Source organism: Ambystoma mexicanum, chromosome 6p (assembly GCF_040938575.1).
Source record: "Ambystoma mexicanum isolate Mex_15411 chromosome 6p, UKY_AmexF1_1, whole genome shotgun sequence".
Taxonomy (NCBI): domain Eukaryota; kingdom Metazoa; phylum Chordata; class Amphibia; order Caudata; family Ambystomatidae; genus Ambystoma; species Ambystoma mexicanum.
Genome location: NC_090935.1, coordinates 1452277778 through 1452298463, shown reverse-complemented (window position 1 = coordinate 1452298463; position 20686 = coordinate 1452277778). Strand labels below are relative to the sequence as shown.

At 46.9% G+C, this 20686-nt stretch overlaps 1 protein-coding gene across 1 annotated transcript in view; it reads right to left on the bottom strand.

The window, feature by feature from the left end:
- Nucleotides 1-20686, bottom strand: part of LOC138510512 (sulfotransferase 6B1-like) — a 205988-nt gene that overhangs the window by 92558 nt on the left and 92744 nt on the right. Inside the window, exon 4 of the mRNA XM_069626215.1 lies at nt 10812-10938. Coding sequence (XP_069482316.1) covers nt 10812-10938 — 127 coding nt within the window. The remainder of the gene's footprint in view (nt 1-10811; nt 10939-20686) is intronic.

Here is a 20686-nt window from a genome sequence, read left to right as displayed (position 1 = left end):
AGTAAATAGAATACATTTTAGTGTCTGGGTCATCATCCGGGTTTTTGTCATCCTCATAGCAAGGTTCTGCTGCCTAATCGTCATCATAAGGCGGGTCTACCTCTATAATGGAGAGCTCCTCGTGTTCAGAGTCCGGGTCATAGAGTTCTATGTCTGTGCTACGCACTGGAATCTCTGAGCAAGGCCATTTAGCTGGGAGTTGAGCAGATAGAACAGGGGCCTGATACCCTGAGGATGCCGTAGTAGGGGGAGTGGCATTAAAACTTTCAAAATAAGCAGGGTCATTTTCGTAGAAGTTGGCCATGAATGACATTCGTCTCATGACCCTGTCTATGTCTTCTGAAGACCATTGTGTCATGCACCCTCCCACTCATGCCTCTGCAACACAGAGTACCGACAGCATGCCCTTGTCCCAAAGCTGCCCTGTCGCCATCGCTGTCCGAAATGGCAGCGTTGCCGTCACTGAAGGCACCTTCTACGTCCATGGCCTCGAGTTGCCTGGCGTAGTGGGTCCAGCGCTTGGTGGAACGGTCCTTCAAGGTCTTGGGCTTGAAGAGCCTGCACGCTCGACAAGTTGCCTCGACGTGCTCTCTTTTGAGACACAAGTTACAGACTAGGTGCTTATCGACGCACAGGAATGTATGCCTGCACTTGGGGCAACATTTAAATGGGGTCCTGTCTATAACGGTTAAAGAGGGCAGCTTGGCGAATGTACAGCAAGAAAAGGGGAATATACATCCTAAAATGACCCCCCCCTCTCTCCCTACTGTCAGGGCCTAAGCCCGAAGCGGCTTTCCAAGGCTGAAGGGTCCGTCTCGGAAGTCTTCCAACGGTTGATTCTTTCGTCTTCACCGGCATTGATGTTTCGACATATGCGGTTATAAAGGATAGAAAGAATAATCTACAGTTAATTGAAATATGAATAATGGCTATTCGCCGAAAGAGGAACTTCGCTATACGCATCCATCTAGAATGGCGGAAAAAAACTATCTGAGGGACCTCGAAGCGTGATGGATCATGGGTACAATGGACGTCACACTAAGGATAGTATTACTGGCAGGCCGCGTCGACCTCTGTTTTCGAATTTTGAAAACAACAACTGTAATACTACGCAACTACCACTAGATGTCGGCCTATGCACAGCATGTGATCTAAGCAGATTTCACAAGCCTCCGAAATATACATATATGCCTTTCTTGATGTCCCTTCCCTTGTGTTCCATACAGCCTTGGAGAAGCGCGCTATAGGGAGCCCTCCATTACCTTGTCTTGTGTACGACATTTCAGTCTGCTCGAGATCCCCTGTCATAAACATCTCCAAGCATTGCTCGACTTAGTGTCTCAGTCAATAACTCTTTCCCAGACGTGCACAGACGTGCACCTGCCATAGGAATGAGGACACATGGTAGACCTGCAGACCTTGAGTTCAGTAGCTTATTACAATCCCCTCAGCCGTTGTGGGGGTTAACATATGTTTTTGCACACATAAAGATGTTCATTCCAGAGTGTGCTAGTGACCATTTTTCCATCTTCACTTGGCAATAAACTAACCAATAACTGTCTATCTTCAACATTTTTGTAAAAAGAATACGCAATACTTAAATGAGGTTTTAAAGGGGCTTTATTGATATCTAACAGGAAAGGCTCAAATCAAGCTTAATGTAGGACATTTTCTCAGTTAAAAACGGGCAAACAAGTGTCAGCATGGCTTCTTTTTAATTTAAAACAAGTAGATAAGACCCTCTTTACAATCAAACAGTCTTAATGTCCAGGTCACCTGGCCCAGCAATCCACTGGGAATGATTGTCGTTTTACTGTAACATTATACAAACACTCCTTCACCCCAGTCTTCTTGGTGTCACAGTTTTCCTTACTGATTCTAGATAAGAGGCATCCATAAACCACTACCAAACTACTCTCCTACATGTGAAAACTACTGATAGGAGCATCACAATGGTCATGGGCAGTCTTTTCTGTCTTTAGCCAGCTTTTAGTAGGTTGGTTGGTGTGTTTGAGGGAGAGACCTCTAACTTCTGTTCAGAAGCTCGATTGTCACCCAGAATGTCCATTCCAGCTACCCTCCTTCATGCCCTCTGCCAGTCTCCTATCCTAGGGTGCTCCTTACTATCTCTTTTCTTAGGCCTATCTCCTGACAAATACTCGCTGCTCTACAGTAGGCGTGTGCCTCCACCCACCCCTATTGGTCTGTCAGATGTAGACTATCGGTGGAAACCACAATCTCCGGGGTTGTTCACTTCCCTTGCTCTAGTGTCGTCCTCGCCCCAACTTCTGGGGTATTTGTCTCTCCCACCTCTGAGATAACTCTCACCAAACACTGCGGCATCTTTATTCCTAGTCACCAAGACCTCTGGATTAGCAGTCTCTTGACCCTTTGAGGTATATAGCTCTCATGAACTGCTGGAGTGTAGTCCTCTCCTACCACAGTGTTATGTCTCTAAACTCCCTGGGGTAGATCACTACGAAACCACTTGGATATCTCTTTCCTCCACCTTCCTCTGATGTTCCTCTCCTCCTCCTTCAAGTTCCCAAACTTTGTTCACTATTCTGCTCCTCCACTCCCAGTCACACCATCTCCTCTCTTTCTCCACCTTTCTGCTCCAAGTACTCACTTCCCCTAAAGCCAGCTGCAATGCGCACTCTTATTCTCCTCCAACATGCACTTTCTCCTGGGTTTGTGTTCGCTACAATCTTGCACGCCACCTAGCTGTTCTATGCTCTTCAAATACTCTTCCAACCCCACCTCCAGGGTTGGCCTTCGTATGGTGTCATCTTCTTGTCTGGGCTTCTGGCCAGGTCCTCTTCCTCTCCATGAATAAGGCTTTTTCGTAGCAGTTCACCATTTTGGATCTCCAGAGTGTGCGTACCCCCAGAGGGCATCTGTAAGTCAGTGAATCCTATGCATTCTTGTCTGCCACTTCCAGAAACTGCTGGGAATATACGAGCGATCAGTGCTCTTGAATTTGCAAAAGCCTACACCCACAGATAATGTGGCTTTTAAATAAGGCTAATAAGCTACCACCAAGAGATTGCACTCATGAGAATCTACTTCCTTGGGGAATGGTGGTCTTCACAGGTATTATTTCTGTGTCCTTCTGGGAGTTTACCAGTCTTCTTAAAAGGGCCAAGATGACTAATTTATCCTTGTGACAAATCCCTGCAAATCTCACAGGTAGGAATGGCATGAACCAGGACATCCTCCTCACACTCCCACCAGACAAAACATCACGTAGTCGGTGGCAGCAAATGGCCGCCCGAGAAACCTAGCCCCAATTTCTAGAGCAATGCATGGCACGTCGTCACAGGAGATTAATTTAGAAATCCTCTTTTAAGGGAAACTCTGACGATGCATGACAAAGACCTTCACCTCGAGGTCTGGAAAGACTTGTAATCAAATATTGTGCATGTAGAAAACTCTGATAAATCGTGTGGCTAAGACAACAAAAGCAGCAGCAGTGAGTACCAGTTACTGTGAACGGACGCAACCACCAATGGAGCAAGATGAGGGGGAAGCATGAATGAGAAGACCCAGAGAATGAACCTGAAGAGCAATTACAAACGTTTGCACAGGGTCATGGATACCATTTTGTTAGAAGTGGAAGGAAAAGAGCGGTGGCATTACTGGTCTGTGGTAGTAGGCAAAGAGGAATTGAAGTCTACCTGGTACTCTCAGGCCAACCACTTTCCAGGAAACTAGTCCCCTTTATCTGTGCTGATGGGGACCAGGAAAGATATCCAAACGGCCAAGTTCAGGTCTGGTTGGTAAACTAGTAAGTAACAGTAGGGACCACTGTAATGCACTGGCTGCAGGAAGAGCTTTTTTAAACAGATGGGCCAACTCCAGAGAATTTGATGGGGTACCTAACCCAATACCCAAGGCACCAACAAGGCCCACATGACACAGAAGTCTTGCCAACATACTTGTTTGTTAGGTAGACGCTCTGTATGCCTGGAAATGGTTCACAATTTCATAAATGAGCCCCCTCAGAAAATGCTTTAAGACCATTCAAAGGGGGGACCAATTGAAGGGGGAGGGGTATGTGATGAAGTTCCATTCTGTAGGCTAGGGCATTATAATGGGGTCCCTAGTAGCTGGGCACTGCTCTCGCTCCTTGACGCAGGCCCAGGATGGGGTTGATGGAGGATCCCCCAGACACCCTACACCATCACTAGGTTATATGTTTTGCCACTCCAGATAAAGCCAACTATACATGGCAGAATGAAACAGCCCAAGACACGTATGATAATATAGAATCAGAAGCCTACAGAACTAAGCACCCAAGGGTTTGAGGGGCACACACTATGGAAGATCGGATCATCAAGGGGTGGAGTTCTACAACTACAGATGGCCTTGTAATCTGAGACTCGCACCCACTCATTTGTGCATTGTAGGACTTACACAAGCAATCTTTATCAAGAAAAAGAGACCAGGCCATGATTGCCACCCAGCAAACCTTGACATCGATTTGCACACGGTGGAGAAACAGTCTTGAACCCCGGAGAGGACTTGCTGTGAAGACCCGGTGTTAGAGAGAATTCTCATTTATGGCTAATTTCCCTCACCTAGTGAGTCCCTAAGCAGTTTTGCTGGATTTCTGGGGTTTCTTTTTTCCACCTGGTAAGAGTGTGAACCTTTTCCCCACTCTTACAGTGTCTTTGCTGTGTGTATTTTTACTGTTTGTGTGATCTTGGGCTCTGGAGCCACACCACTCCATGAGATCCACTTTTTGTGTGCGTTACACAGCACCTTCAGTGCAGTGACACAGGGTCGTCTTTGAGACTTCCCCCTGACTCCATTTTTCTGGGGCTGACTAATGTCCCCCAGAAGCAGCTAAAGTTGCCATTAACTTTATATAGTCACTTTTAAACTACAGACCAAGTACACCCCCATCTTACATGGAGTATTGGAAAGGGTTAATTCCTACCCCTTTTTGTCTGTACCTCTTGGAACCTTGTTTCGCTCCCTTAACATTAAGACTTGTCTGGTGGCAGTGGTATCTACCCTAACTTTTCTACCGCAATTATAGTATATAAACGTGGTACTGTTTTAGGCTATTGTATTAGCCTCGAACATAAACCCGCTTGACCAAAAACGTTTTCTTTTGGCTCCGGTCGGGTTTAGTCGCCATTTCTTTTTGTTAAAGTCCTCCTTGTTTTTTACTTTTCGCGCCAAACCAGGTTTGCCTTCTTTGTTCGCCGTCCTATGGCGGGCTTCTGCGAAGAAGCCCTCCTTTGGCGTCTGGGTGTCTAGGTGGGCTGAATGTGAGGGAGGGGTTTAGTAACCCCCTGCACAGGGTCTCCTTGGAGACCTAGGTTGCACTTTGTGTCGATTGGCTGAGGTGGTTGTCCAGGCCGGACAAAACCCCTGCTGGGTGATTGACAGCCAGGCTGTGTGAATGGGGGATTTTAGCATAAAAGGAATGACTCTTGGGCTGGAAGTCAGAGTCGCCACTGGAACTGCAAGAACCGAAGAGAAGCAGAGAAGACGGCTGCTGCAACTCCCGAATCCCGGTGAAGCCCTGCTGCAGTCCCGAGCTATCTACCCTTCAACGACAGAGAAGATCCAGTCCGGAGTCTTCTTCCTTTGAGCCTGGTGGGATCAACCAGCTCACCTTCAACAGCCAGAGAATCTTCTTCTTGGTCGAAATCGCTGCACACAGCTGTAGTGGTCCGGATAGCCATCTGAAGATGCGTACCTTTTATTCACTGTTGCTTCGCTGCTGCTGGCTTCATCCCTGGGTAGTGCAGATTGCTCCAGATGTCCTCCTCCTTGTCCCCACGACTGAAGCTCCAGGAACCGTGAGTCTGCAGAAACTACCAGGAACAACTGCCATAGCACTAGCTTTCTTCAAACGAATAAGGTACTGTGTCCGACCTTGAGGAATTTTCTTCGCCAAAGGCTTGTCCTTTTCTTCCTTCCCTATTATAATTTTTGCTTCCCTTTGACAATATCCAAGTACTCCTGGCAATCTTGAATCGTGAACTGTTCTAACCTTGTGATCCTCGACAACAGGATTGCTGTCCCATTTTGACACTGGCGCATGCCTATTGACTTTTATCTACGTTTTAGAAAGTGTCCTCTGATTCTATTTGCCTTGACAAAAGTATTGCCTATGATTTTTGTTCCCTATTGCCTTGTTTTCATTCTTTGTGCTAAGTGTGTTTAACTTTGGGTGTAGTACTTTCCGCGGGTACGCTTTATTTTTCGTAAGGCCTAACTGTCATTACTGTCAAAAAGTGATAGCGTTTTAACCCCCAGTAACGTCTTTCTTTCAAAACACCGGTCTATCAGAGTCTAATGTACTTACCTTGAATTGACCTGAACAAGAGGAATTGGTTATGTGTAGTATACTTTTTGTGTGGTTTTATTTTAATAGAAGTGAAGTGTTTTGTGAACAGATGGTTTAAAAATAAATGTACTTATATTTTTGAACCAGAAACCTTTAGTCAGTGTTTGTTTGAGTCACAGTAATTGTAGTTCTTTGTGTAATCTCTACTACTGCTCATTTGCTCTTGAGATAAGTTTGGCTGCTCAGCCATTGCTACCACTTTACTGTGTAGTACAGGCTTGTACCAAAGGTGAAATTGTATTAGCACGTGTAGTCTTAATTGTGTGCAGCGGTCCCTAAGGACACTGCATATGATTCTGCCTAACACCCGGGCAGGCTGCCAATGTGAGTGTCTGCAAAGCAGATAGCATCAATGCACAGTGATTTTCAAAGAAACAGGAGTCGGCGACCTTGTTTCATGTGGCACATGACTGATCCCGTCTGTGGGCGCTTGCAGGGCCCAGCACTCATCTTGGAATCACCCACCTGCCCTGCTCTGAAGGAGAGAAGGATTTGGTATTGCTGAATGGCAGCATCCACTAAAGTGCACAATCTGAATCCAAGATGGTGGCTGCACTTAAAATAACCTTTACCAGTAGAGCCATGCTATAGCCTGCCAGCAAATTGCCCCACATGAAACTGTTATTATTTATTATTATTATTATCCATAGTTACCTGGTAAGCGCGCCAATCATTGCTCTTGCATACACAGATCAAACTCCTGAAATCTGAACAATGTAATGCCTCACAGGCCCTTATGCAAAAGGTTAAAAGGGTGACAGACACACAATGGATTGTGGAATCAGGAGTACCGAGTGTGAGGTAAAGGATAGTGCATGTCAAAGCAGCAAGGAGAAATGAACAGAGGTGGAGGTGAAGAGGAACATTAAGGAGGAGACATAGTTAGGAAGTGAGGTGGACGCAGTGAAGAGGATCAGTAAGGATGAAGCAGAGAGGAAGTTGAGGGGAGAGAGCTGAGACCTGAAGAGGAGATGGAGAAGAAGGGAAAGAGCCTTAAGCGGGAGGTGGAAAGAGTCGAGATAAGGAGTGAAATAGGGGGCGGGGAAATATTGAGAGCGAGAGTAAACAGGAGGAAAAGCATCCTGGAGGATCACGGTACGTTGAGGATTAAAAGGAGGTTGTGAAGAAGGATGGGAAAAAGGAGCTGAAGATAGAAGAGGGAAGTGATGAAGAGGAGCAGCAATAGAAAAGGTTGGCCACAACCTAAGCTGCTAGAGAGCTTCCTACGTTGGTGGAGTATAGCACCATGAAAGATCCCAGAAGCATGGAAAGGAGGTTAAGCCTGCGAACACCAAAGCCCAATGCAAACCTTAACAGCCGGACTCCTGTTCCCCATCTACTTGACCCAATACACCAAGGGTAGGAGTGTCAGGTTTGACAGAGGAGAAAAGATGAAGCCTGACATCTCAGAGATTCCATAGAGACCAGGAAAGATATCACCCTAGGTGAAGAAAAATACAAGGCACTTAACATCCCAAAGACTGAGCCACTCTTTTCCCACCAGGAAGGCAGAGCTTAAGGGAGAGAGGAAAGATTGGAGGACCACAGTCCCCAAGAGCAGCTGGACTAGACTGTGTGATTGTAGCAAAACTCCAACATGTGACTTCAGTTAACCCTAATTCTTCTTTTTTGTTTGGAATGGGATGAAATCCCCTGCCTGGCAATAGGTACGATTGGCGGAGTGACAAAAGGGGCCGCTAATCACAGAGGGACGTTGGTCCCATGGGCAGTATAGAGGTCATCTCAGGCTCACCTCTGCCTCCTTCCTTTTGCATGGCAGTGGGATGTCACTTTGCTACCAACCTATCAAGGAATCTGAGCAACATGGCCAGGATCCACGCCAGTTTTGCTTACTGTAGGCATCCTTGTTCCTAAAGTGAGCAAAATCTATTTCCGCCAGCTACAGCAGGGCCACGAGTGCCGATCTGGTGGCAAAGGAAGGCGGAGCTATTAGAGGGGAATGAGAAATCCTGGAGGGGTGTTGTTGAGTATCGCTCCATGATGTACAGACTGATCACAGCCTCTGATCCTGGGATTGCCTGCTCAGATGCTACATTCTTGCTATTGGATTACCCCCTCGTTTAGACTCATTAGAACTGTTCTGGTTTTCACTCTGTGTGCTCCGGAGATTTCAACTATCTTGCATCTGACTCGGTTTGCTACCTGTCTGGCCAATGCATTTTCTGTTTTGTTGTTTTCCCTCTTTTTTGGTCCTCGTGCCGTACGGGTGGGTTCCCTTATCCTCCCCTTGACACCTATACCCTGTAATTATTTGGACTTTGTATGGTATGGTGACTGTTGGGTATGCTCGTATGTTGCTTTTGCTAGATCACCAATGAAAGCGTTAGCACCCTGTGGATATAGTCCACCCTTCACAGATTGCTCAGCCTTGGACTATCTGGTGCGATGGAGGCATCCGCTGAATCCATTGCAGCACTGATACAGGCTATCTCCACCTTGTGCACGGAAATGGCAGCAGCACAGGCTGAACTACACAACAGGTGGATCATGATGTTTTTCCATTTCTGGTTGTACCTTTTGGAATGCTGACAGTACTGGCACAACCTTCATGTTTCAGGGCATGAATGTGTCTAATTCGGTATTACAAAAGTGGCCCTCAACGTATATGTCCCTCTGAGAAACTTAAAAGTCTCATCGACAGCTTTTTATACAGATCCTGCCAAAGAAAGTGCTTGTCACAATGTTATGAACATGTCGGAATATTCAGTCTCATCTCAAGCCAAATGAGCCACCATCAGAACCTCGGGTCTATCACAATATAATAATAACTAGCATGAAAGCCTGTGTACACGGGCAAAGGGCGTGAGGAAAGACATTTCCAGAGTGTTATCTGGCCTTATATATTTCCTAAGGCAACAGCTCCCTGTAGTGGTGACAAAACCCAAAGCAGGCAGTCTCTACTGTGCATGACTGCATCAGGCAAACATACATCTGGCCTTTTTTTATATTGCATATGATATTGTGTTTATAGATAGTGATTTAACCATCATTCCTCACACTTCTAAGTGCTGTAAAAATAGCTATCATCATGGTAGCCCCATGCTAGAGGGTAGGGCTTAATTCACAAGCTCTTCTGCAAGGCATTTGCCATCAGGAAGTTGAAGGCAAGCTGATGTGTCCCAGACTAATCATCTTGTAGCTCAGGATTGGGCACAGCTAATTATTTCCCTGGGCCGGCTGAGTTGGTTTGATTGTCGGGGTTGTGTACTTCAGTTTGTGGTTTGATACAAACCTGTGCATGCAACTGCTAAACATTTGTCCTGATTCACAAAGGAACGTTCCCATGTGCTTGTATACTTGCCAACACTCAAAAGAGCCATGCTCCTTCTCAGCCCCAGTGCGGAATTGTGCAAATCCGGTCTTATGCAGACTGTGTCCATGCATTTGTGTGTATTATAAGTATTTAGAAGGAAGAATGCACAATGCCAAGAAGGAATTTTGTGACCTTTTTGCGCATTCATCATTCACAGAACAAGAGCCACACGGGACACAGTTTGACAAATCTATGTATAGCCTTTTATTTGGGAAGCAAACTTGCTGCATTTTTAAATTCTTCTCGGCTTCCCCTGCTACACTTGTCGTGGAGGATTGCGCTCCCAGAAGGAGGGAGAGTGTTCGGTGGACGCACTTGATGCGAATGTCAGGGATGTAATTTGGGGGTCGGCAGTGGTCCCACCTGCGACCCCTGAGGTCTCCCTTGCTACCCCTGTTCCTTTTTTTAAACATTGAAGCTCCTGAGCTGTGGCCAGTGCCATGTGGCTTTTTGTTTCTGGAGTGGCTGGCATTTTTGTTGAGGCCTCTTAAAAAAATAAAATTAAAAAAAGGGGGTTCCACACAAGTTTAACACTTTGAGCAGTGACCCGAAATAAGATAGAATAGGAATAACAAATAATTTGTGTTTCTGGAATTCCATACAATGCTAGACTCATTAAAAGGGGTGAAAGGTTGTATTCTATCACTTCCTGTGACTTCACTTCGGGGTGAGGTCAAATTGCATCATTTAATGTGATGTCAGAGGTCAAGGGTCATGTGATGTCACTTCCGCTAACCCTGGCATTTTGGTGAAATGACATTTGTGAATACACTTTTTTCCAAACTGAGCCTCGTTTCAGCTTCTTCGAGATGCACCACTCTTTAAAGACCGGGCCCATTCTGTAACTCTTTTTGAATTAGGGCATCCGAGCCTGATAGTTCTATCTTGGGAGACAGTGACACATTGAGTCTTTTACACACTGGTAACTATTCAAAACATTTAAAAGAGAAATGTTCATATTTTGCCAGTCTGTTTTTAAAGGCGGGAAGCATTTTATTCTGCATGCATTACTGATGTCCATATTAGGAGGCATGCTCTGTCACTAGATATACAATGAACATTGGAGAATTAAAAGCACAAGACAGCCACTGCAACAGAACAAAGCAATACCTTCTCCACTCATGAACACTGTGAAGAACTCATCCCAGGAATTGTACTTGGGCAGCAGAGGGTTTCCAAGATGGAAGTGGAAGAGGGAGACTGCATTATCCTTCGGATTTCGAAACACCACCAGTGTCTGTTTGAAGGAAATAATAACTGTAAAAAGAAGAAAAATCACAATACACATGTCCCAGCAACACAGAAAAGAAAACACGCAGAAATCATAAAGTTACACGAACAATAGGGCCAGTAAATCCGCTGGACGAAGAAAGCCTGAGAATGTCTGCAATATAGGAGAGTTGGCTTCTGGGCTCGTCTGCTGTTGTCTGGGCCTTTCGCAGGAACTGCGGAGTCTTTTTACCAAGTTGTGCCTTCGGGTTGAGAAGAGAAAAGGTTTGAATGTAGTGGTATTGCAAGTTCATACTAGGCGTGGTGGCAGTGGTCCAAGTTGCTTAGTAGGACTTGTACTTCGCCAAATCGAGCAAGGGCACATGAGAATCTACCATTGTAGATGGACAGGAGACTGTGGGGGCAAGAGGAAATTGGCACCTACTTGTAGCGACCACTCGAGGTGACATATTGGAGTCCGGGGGGGGGGCATCACCAGAATGTCCCTCGCCTCCCCAATCTTCTATACAGAGGGAACCATGTATCAGAGGCCAGATCAGACAATCAACCTGAGAATCAGGGTATCTCGAGCAACGGAGTGAGGAGGCAAGCTGGGGGAAGTGCCCCTCAGAACACCAGTTTCTTCCTTGGATGACTCCTCAATTTCTATACTTCTGAATTGCTATCTTCTGATGAAGGGTGGGGACGCTAGGAGTTGCTGCACCAAGATGGTAGCTCCATCTTAAACTCTGTGCGCCGCAGGAAGAAGACTTTCCAGCCCGCGCAAAATCAGTGTAAATCGTGCCCACCAGACCTCTGATTCTCGGGTGTGAAGACTGGGGCCCTGGTTAGCTGGCGCTCCGCTGTTCTTGGCGCACCACACGGCTGTTCCAGGCTAGTGGGCCAAGGGCGACATGGGGGATAAGCCGGGAGTTTGGCAACTCACTGAAGCTGTGAGCTAGAAGAGGAGGCAGTGGAGGTGCTCACTCGGGGTGTGGCGAGGAGACGGCAGGCTGCGCCCATAGGTGCGGGAGAGCAGGTGGCGGTCCTTGTTGAGGTGGAGTGCTATGGCAGTGGCCATTTTCGGCAGATTGCTGGGAGTTGTGGTGACAGCGTGCCCTGACCTGACTCTGCTCCTCACGGGACAGTCTGACAATGCAGAGTTGTGGATGCCTCTGTGCAGTCCACATTTATTAGTCCATGGAAGGAAACAATGGCCTCCTGAGAGGATTGAGTCACAGTGAGCAGCCCGGGCATGAAGGTGAAATTTGGCCCAGGGAGGTGATGTCATACCGGAGCTGCCCGGACAGAAGGTGGTTGTAATAAAGGAGGGTCTCTGGAGTGCAGTGTGCCCGGTTGTAATGAGCGTACTCTAAGGATCGGACTGTCGCTGGGGCACCCACTGACATAGTGGCTGGACATAATTCAATAAGTGGCAGGTATGGATCCCACAGGGCGCCAACAGGCTGCTATCCTTGAGCCGTGCGCTGCAGGTCTAAGCGGGAGCTATTGCAGACCTGAGCGAGCGTGGGGCAGACAGGGGTATTGAGTTAACCCGCCTGAATACCATACCATACAATAGCAGTGTTGGCAATCGCGATTTCCCTGTGCCTGGGTTATGTCTTGGTGACCTGCACGAATGGTTAAGAGTGAAAAAAGACAGCCTAAACTCCCCTTCTCTCACACAGAGGTGCCTAGGATTACAAGACCAAATTCATCATCTGGGGATTTTTCTGCCCATGGAGGGACACCGAGAATGGCAGAGAATGTGGAGGGGGCTGTGGCGGGGGCCGCTGCACCGGACCCGATGGTGGATATGTCGATTCTTTTTGAGCAAATGAAGTCAGGCTTCGACTCGGTCAACAGGAAGCTGGACAGTGTTGTCCACAAGGTTGATCATATGCAAGAGTGCATTGAGAAGGAGAGCGGAAGAATTTGGGAAGTTGAACATCGTGTGGGGACACTGGAGGACAAAGGTGTTGCTACAGGGTTAGGGGCCTATACCCGTGGATACTTTGGTTGTAGCCCCGGATAGAAGCTCAGGGGCTACAACCAAAAGGCAAGCTAGCCCGAGTCCCAACAGTCCCAACATTAGCTTAGCCCCGGATCTTTTCCAGACCTAGCAACACCCCTGCTGGAGGATTCGAGCACGGAGATGTGCCATGCTTTTCGATCATTGCAATGGGAGATGGCTGGAGTGAATGCTAAAAATGAGGACCTGGAAGCCAGATCTAAATGTAACAATATTCAGATAATGGGGGTCCCAGCATCAGTGAAGGAACAGAATATGGAGGTCTTCATTGAAGCCCTTATTAAAAAAAAATTCCTAGCTGACCCACCCCTATCTCCAAGTTCCTCGTAGAGCAGGCACATCGAGACTCACCGCAACAACTGAAACCGGGCCAGAACCCTAGGCCGATGATTGTCTGCCTGCTAAATTACAGAGATAGGGACACCATCCTTCAGAAAGATAGAGAACTGGGAGACCTGCACTACCAGACGAAGATATCCTTCTATCCAGACTTTACAACAGTGCAGAGGGCCCTCATTTCCTTTGTTTCTGCTAAGCACCAGCTGCTGGAACGTGGTCTCCAATACACCATGCTGTACCCACTGACTCAGGTTGGTACACGACAACAATACGCTCTTCTTCATGGACCCAGCGGAAGTGAAATCCTCCCTTGAGATGCTCCCAAACTGCTGGGTTTGTAATGCCAAATTAATTATTAAATTATTGTAAAGGTTCAATGCGTGCAGCTCATGCGAGACCAGCCTACCAGGGCTCCAGTTTCGTTCTCCTTTGGAACTAGAGTGATCGATGTGCTTTCAATGTTATACCACTGTGATCAGTATGTGCTGATGGAAATTAAAGGGGGCAAGTTGAAAATGTTTTAGGAACTAACAAATAGGTATATCCTTATAATGTTGTTCTGAAACGGGCCGGTGCCCGCTCCCTGTATGCTCGTTGAGGGGCGGGGTGATGTTCCTGGCATCCCTGGGATGTTTCCCATTTTGGTTGGCATGGGTAGGGTATGGTTCAAGGTGCAGGGCCTTCTCTGTGAGTTGGGGCATGGCAGTGGGGTGGAGGTGGGTTGGGGGGTTACATTGTTAAAATGGGTTCACTTGTAATGAACAGCTTGGAGGAAGCCTTGGTGGCTATGTACAATGTTATGAATAGAATTGATCTGAGGTTATGGAGGGTAGGGGACAGGGCTCGAGTCGTACTGACAAATGCACTCTTCTCAGTTGGAATGTGCAGGGCTTGAACAACTAAGCTAAAATGAGGAGAGTGGCAGTCTACTGTGAGCGACATCATGCCAACATTATCATGCTACAAGAAATGTATCTAGTGGGGGTAGCAAATGAGGCACTAGCTAGATCTTGGGGTAATACGTGGTGCTATACGTCATACTCCACATACTCGAGGGGGGTTACAACCCTAATTCACAGATCACTTGGATTCAAAGTGCTTAAGCAAGAGATCGACCTGGAAGGGTGCTACGTTCAGGTGTGCTGGTGCATAGGCTAGTAACGCTGGTTAATGTTTACGAACCCAATACAGACAACCCGTGGTTCTGTCAGGGCTACTGAATAAATGTCATTTGTGTTCTCATACACATATCATAATTGCTGGGGACTTTAATACAACTTTGAACCCAGCTCTGAACAAATCAGGATGTAGAGTCAGGATGTTATCTCAAGCAGCTAGTGTGATAATACTGTAATAATAATCATTCTTCAAGGACAATATTGGGTCTGTCTCCTCCGTAGGGGGTATCCGGTAATTTTATTCCCATAAATAATGTCGCCATACATATAGTCGCTGGGAAACGGCATAGGCGACATTATTTATGGGGATAATTTGTGCGGTAAATGGGAGCGGGGACTGCAGGGTGTCCCCCGCTCCCTTTAAAAAAATATGGGGGTTGCAGGGATATCCCCCACAGGTTCCATGGGCTAATATTGCCGCAAAAGAACGGCGCCATTCTTGTATGGCAACATTTTTGTGGTGATATTATCACATGGAACCCCGTAGTGGTGGTCTGAGAGACATTCAAAGTCTACTTGAGATGCTGATGCCCGACACTGGAGTGTGGAGTGATTCAAACTATTTTGCATAAGTTGGCTGATCTTGAAAAGAATTTAAGGAGTTTCAGGTTGCTATAGATCGGTCACACGATGACTGTAAGGCCTCCGTAAGAACTACATTAGACCTTTTCTGTGCAGAAGCTGACAAGGAGGTATGTTATTTGGCTGTCCCCCGTAGGTATGGTGAGGAGGGCAGACCAGGTGTTACGCTTACCTGGCTCCCACAGGGGCGTCGGTCGGATCCGGACGGCTGTGGTCTCCACCAACGTGATGCGTAGTGCAGAGATGATTGACTGGACTGGCCCTCCTAATCTTGTCTCCGTGACCCGTAGAAGTATTCTCCTGCAAGTGGAGGGATGGATTTAGCCACCCATGGATTCAAGTTATGGCACCCCCCACAGTCCTCCCAACTAATCACCTCCGAAGTGCCCTCTCAGCAATTTTACCTTATATGCTTGAAAGATGAGCTCTCCATCCTGCATGAATTGCAGGGGCGCGTTGATGCCAGTTACTTCACTGGTTTGAAGGTGTGGGAGAGTTCCGGAGAGTATTGACTCTGAGGTTCCTGGCAAGGTCCAGTAAGTATCAAGTTCATAGAGTTCAATATGTCTGATGTTTCACTCTTGTCCCCCCTTCCTTCCTTGTCTTGCAGCTGAGATTGTGAGAAGATGCTCTCATGGCAGCTGGTGGCGCTCAGGTAAGAGTCTGTATTACCCGACGCTGTCCGGTAAATGTTGCATGTGTTTAACGTGTTGTTTTTCTCTCTCTTTGCAGGTGCGGCACATGAAGATGTGGAGAGTTATAGAATAATGCCTCCAGTGGTAAATCAGGTAAGTGTATGGTGATAAAAGTTATATTTGTTGGTTTTCACGGCTCACCTTGTTGTTTACTTTTGTCCCCCAGGTGCCGGAGTTCGGCGAAGAAATGATGGAGGCTGTGCCGAATCGAAAGATGCTGCGAGGACTGGTGAGTATGGCGCAGCGCTGCAGCTGGAGATGCGACGCGTACAGAAATTATGTTCTTCCAGGTCCGGAGGCGAGATGGATCCAGAATCAGGTGAGGAAATCGAAAATAGTTTGTTTTCTAACCTTGTCCTTTTCTTTTCTCTTTGTTTTAGGAGCTCCAGATTCGAGGCGGGCGTGGCAGAAGAATGGATGCAGACTGCAGACACGGTGAGCGTTACGCTTCTGGATGCTAAATAATGCGAAGCGTGTGCTGTTGTTCGGGCGTGGTTTAAATAGCCTCCAAAGTAGTTCCAGGTAAGAAGTTCCCTAGAACCACGCCCAAGTAAAAAATAGTCCCTGTAATAAAATAGTCCCATCCAGGCCTCACGTTGGCTTGCACTCTCTAGCAGCATGGTCTGCATCAGGTAAGTAAAGTCTATGAGCCTGGCGCCTATGGCGCCAGGACTGATTTCTATGATGAGCCTGGCGCCTAAGGCGCCAGGACTGAACCCAAACAGCCCCCAGCCGGGGCTGTTGGTGTTTTAATAAGTGTCTGGATGCCTGCTCCCGGAGCTGATGGGCTTGGTCCTGATGCCCGGGGGTAGGCATCATGACACCAGGTCATTACTTGGCTACCCTAGTGAAGGGCGAAAGAGGTACGATGGATATATCTGTTGTTAAGGATGATCAAGGTCAGGTTGTGTCGTACCCCTAGCATATTTATTTTGAAGTTCTATGAAAAGCTATATTAAGAGGTAGGAGGTAGTGATGAGTCGATGCTACGTCCCTTTATTGACAAATCCCCACTGGGAGTGAAACACATGTACGATATTTACTTAGAAGGACAGTTTGTGGACCGGGAGACAGTACAAACTAAACTGGGTTGTTAATTCAAATTGGCATTCCAGTTTTTTCGTATTAAAGCTGCATTCTGTAGCTGGGCTCCCGATTTCCCGATGGAACCTGTTACGACTCCGCTTCTGAAGTATTTGGTTAATTCAGCAGGCGTCTGGGGAGTTGTGCCGTCCATATACCGGGGGAGGCCTCCCTTGTAGGAGAATTTGGGAAAAGGATGTGGGGCCGGATCTTGACAACAAGATGTGGTCTTATATGTGTATGTATACTCGGCACTAAACACAAGGTTTAAGCAGATCCAGTATAAAATACTGTATCGAGTGTACCTAACACCATCCCACCAGTGTAAATTCAATTAGTCTGCTCATAGCAGGTGTCCTAGGTGCAAGGAGCCTGAGGCAGGGATTATACATATGATGTGGAGCTGTCCTCATTTACCAGGGTTCTGGAGCCAAGTGCTGACAATGACTGGTCATATGTTGCGGCTGGATATTCCCAGGGATATTTTGGGTTGCATATTTGGGTGGTCCCCCAGGCTGGGTAACTGTGCTAGGAAGTGACTGTCCATCGGCTTACTGATGGCCAAGAGTTGCATATTGATGCCAGTGTCCAATCAGGAAACACTGGGAGTGGGTAGATGGTTGACCACTTGATCTGGTGTAACGATAGAGAATCTGAATTCTGCAGGATGGCCCCAGTGAGGTCTAGACCCATCGATATATGGGAACCTTTCTGAGATTTCCTGAGCCTCAGGCATTCACCAGATGATGATGTAGAGGGTATAGGCTCATAGGCGGGACATCCTCATAAATTCCCCCTCTCAGGCATTGGTCGGCTCCACAATACGAGGTGGTTAAGAGGACCCTGAAGTTGCAGTTTGCACTCCGAACCTTTTCGTAAGATTGGAAATATGAATGTTCCTTTTTTTCTTCTCTCTTTTTTTCACTGCTAATGCTTTACCCCCAATTCATTTTCTTTGTTGATACTATTTGTATTGATTGTGACCCAAGTTAAATAAAGTTAAAAATAAAATATAAATTCCTCTGATGCTTGGTGAAAAGACCACATTCGTGTCAGGAGGACCCCCTACCAGTAACCGAGACTGGAACTCTAGTACTATCCCACAGGGTGGCCTTATAGGGACAATCATTCTTTCCTTACTTCCCTCAAACCCAGCAGGGTAAAGACCTTAACTCTCCCATACAAGCCTATGGGTCAGTATCCCTTACCACTCTACCCCACATCCCCATCCTTTTCTCGTGTCTGCTTACTCAAACTCTAGTGAACCTCGGATCAACTTTTGGTGCAACCAGGTCGAGGATACCCTGCTCTGAGAAATCCAATATTAGACTCAGTGTGGGGTCCCCACTGGAGAGGGTGAGGCAAAACGCACACCCTAGCACAGGGTGTCTGCATGGCCTGTACTGTATAAAAGGAAGCAGTCTAGAGGAAGTGATTGAACTACAGCAGAGCAGAGATGGACTTAGAGAACCCCCCCTGCCATTCCACTTGGAAAAGATGGACAGAAGAGATCACCCAGAGATGCAGGGCAACCCTGGAAAACAGCTACAGGATTTTTAAAAGGGAATCCAAATTTCACCTGGCCGTAAAATGGCGACTGAGCCTATATTGCTGTTAAGATGGCTTAGCAGGTTACACGCCCGTTGCTGTGATCTGTGTTTGACCTGCAGGTCGCAGGTTTAATTCCCGGCAAGGACAACTCAGCCTTTATCCTTCCCTGGTCGATAAATGGATGCCAATTTCGATTGGGTAGTAATAGTAGCATATGTAAATATGTCCCATGTAAAGCGCTTTAGATTAAAGCGCTATATAAAAAACAAATTATTATAATGATGCCGATCCTTTATGAAGATGCTGTTTATCAGAGCCTGACCTCACCTGCTGCCCATGAATCCATTACCCTTGCCAATCAAAATCCCAAGGGAAACCCCAGTAATCTCAGAACATCGAGGAAAAATCACAACCACTGGGGGTAATCAGAGGACCAATTCACAAATAATTTACACATTCAGGGAAGAAGGCCCACAAATTGAATGGTGGGCTAATTCAATCCCCCAATTTAGACACACAAAATGAATACAGGGGGCATCATGTTTGGAGATAGATGAGGCAATGAGAGGGAGTGCGAGGGAGAAAGGGAGAGGGTGATTGAGGAAGGGAGAGGTACAGAGGGAGGGAGAAGAAGGAAGGAAAAGGGCACCGGAGAGAGTGGGTGAGGGAGTAAGGGAGAGGGAGGGAAAGAGGGAGAAGGAGGAGGGGAGAGGGAGAGAAGATTGCAGGCAGATAAGCGCTGCAACCACAAACGGGCAGTGTGCAGGAATCACATGAAGGAAATCTCCTTCGAAATGACTTGGAAAGAAGAGGCTGGAGCAGTGGAGCCAAAGCTGAAGGAATGAAACTACTAGGCAATCTTGAGAAGGTCAAGGTCTGATAGCTAAGATACCATTTTAAGAAATAGAGAAAAAGGAGAAAGATAAGTGCTGTAAAAAGAAAGGAGCTAGTTGAAGTGATAGCTCAGATCCTGGTGGAAAAAGCAAGACTACCAGCTCAAATGCTAAAGGAGTATAGATCTAGCTAGAGCACTCACATTCTATCCAGAATTACCCATGTAGGGGGAATAACTACACTTGCTGATGCTGCAATCATTCTAAGGGTAAGGGGGTACAAGGTCTTTCCTAGGTTGGTGGAAAGACATCTTCACTAGATCACACCTACTCCAAGGCTAGGCAGAATCATGACCACAGTCTGTTCAAAGACCCAGCCACAATAAGACGACAAACATCACCCCTCTCATCAACCTATCTACCCCCAACCCCCTTTTGTGTACCTCCTGCTCCCACTCCTCTCTACTGCGCCCTCATCAGTGCAACACTTGCCATCAAGAAAATCAGTTGAGACCACACTAAATATCCATCTGCTAGCCAATGAAGAAGCATCCTCTACCCCCAACCACTCTGTCCATTTTATCCCATTGCTGTATTCATGTAAATTGTATACAGGTAAAAAGTGGTGCATGCCCAAAATGTACAGTATGTTTATGCACGTTTCACTGTCACCAAATGTCATGTGTCAATGCATTTCCCCTCCACTACCTAGCCCACCTGCACCAATGTAATCGTTGAATCTTTCTGAAGACACCATAGCCTCTCATGTTTCTATGTTTCCTCTCTGTATGGCACTTCTGGTAGAAGTGGCTAACCAACCAAATAAGTACGAAAAAGGAGTACAGGGGAACTGAGACTACGTTTGGCTGAGCACTTCCCTGGGTGGACAGCCTTTATGTTTTTAGAATAAGGATGAACTTTGGGCGTCCCGTCCTTGAGAATAAGGCCTAGAATAGTGAAGGACATTGGACCTCTGGTCCTTTACAATAGTTACCCTACCACTGGACACTATCCAACTGACTGGGTGTAGGATGATCCGCTGGCATGAGCATTGCGGACAGTCCCTTCAACCCGACCTCCAAACCTTCTTGGGTCTCCATCCTTGGAGGTAGGCCCCAAATCCTGATGTTACACCTGCACTCCCTATCCTCAATGCCATCCACCTTTAGGCGTGTTTCTCTGCCCAACTGATCCAATACCTTGATTTTCGCTTCCAGCCTCACTTCTATGATATCCACTGAGAGTTGGTTGTACTCCAGGAACTCCACCCTATCCTCAATCTTACCCATCCTCGTCTTAATTTCCACCATTGAAAGTTGGACTTCAGACCCCATTGCTTTAATTTCTTCTAAAATGGATTGGACATCTGATTTAAGTCCCGTCATCTCCATATTCCCCTCCCCTGGTAGGGAAAGCATCCGTACAACGCCCCCCACCTCCCCACACACTGCCCCGGTGGCTCAATCCACTTGCAGGCTCCAGC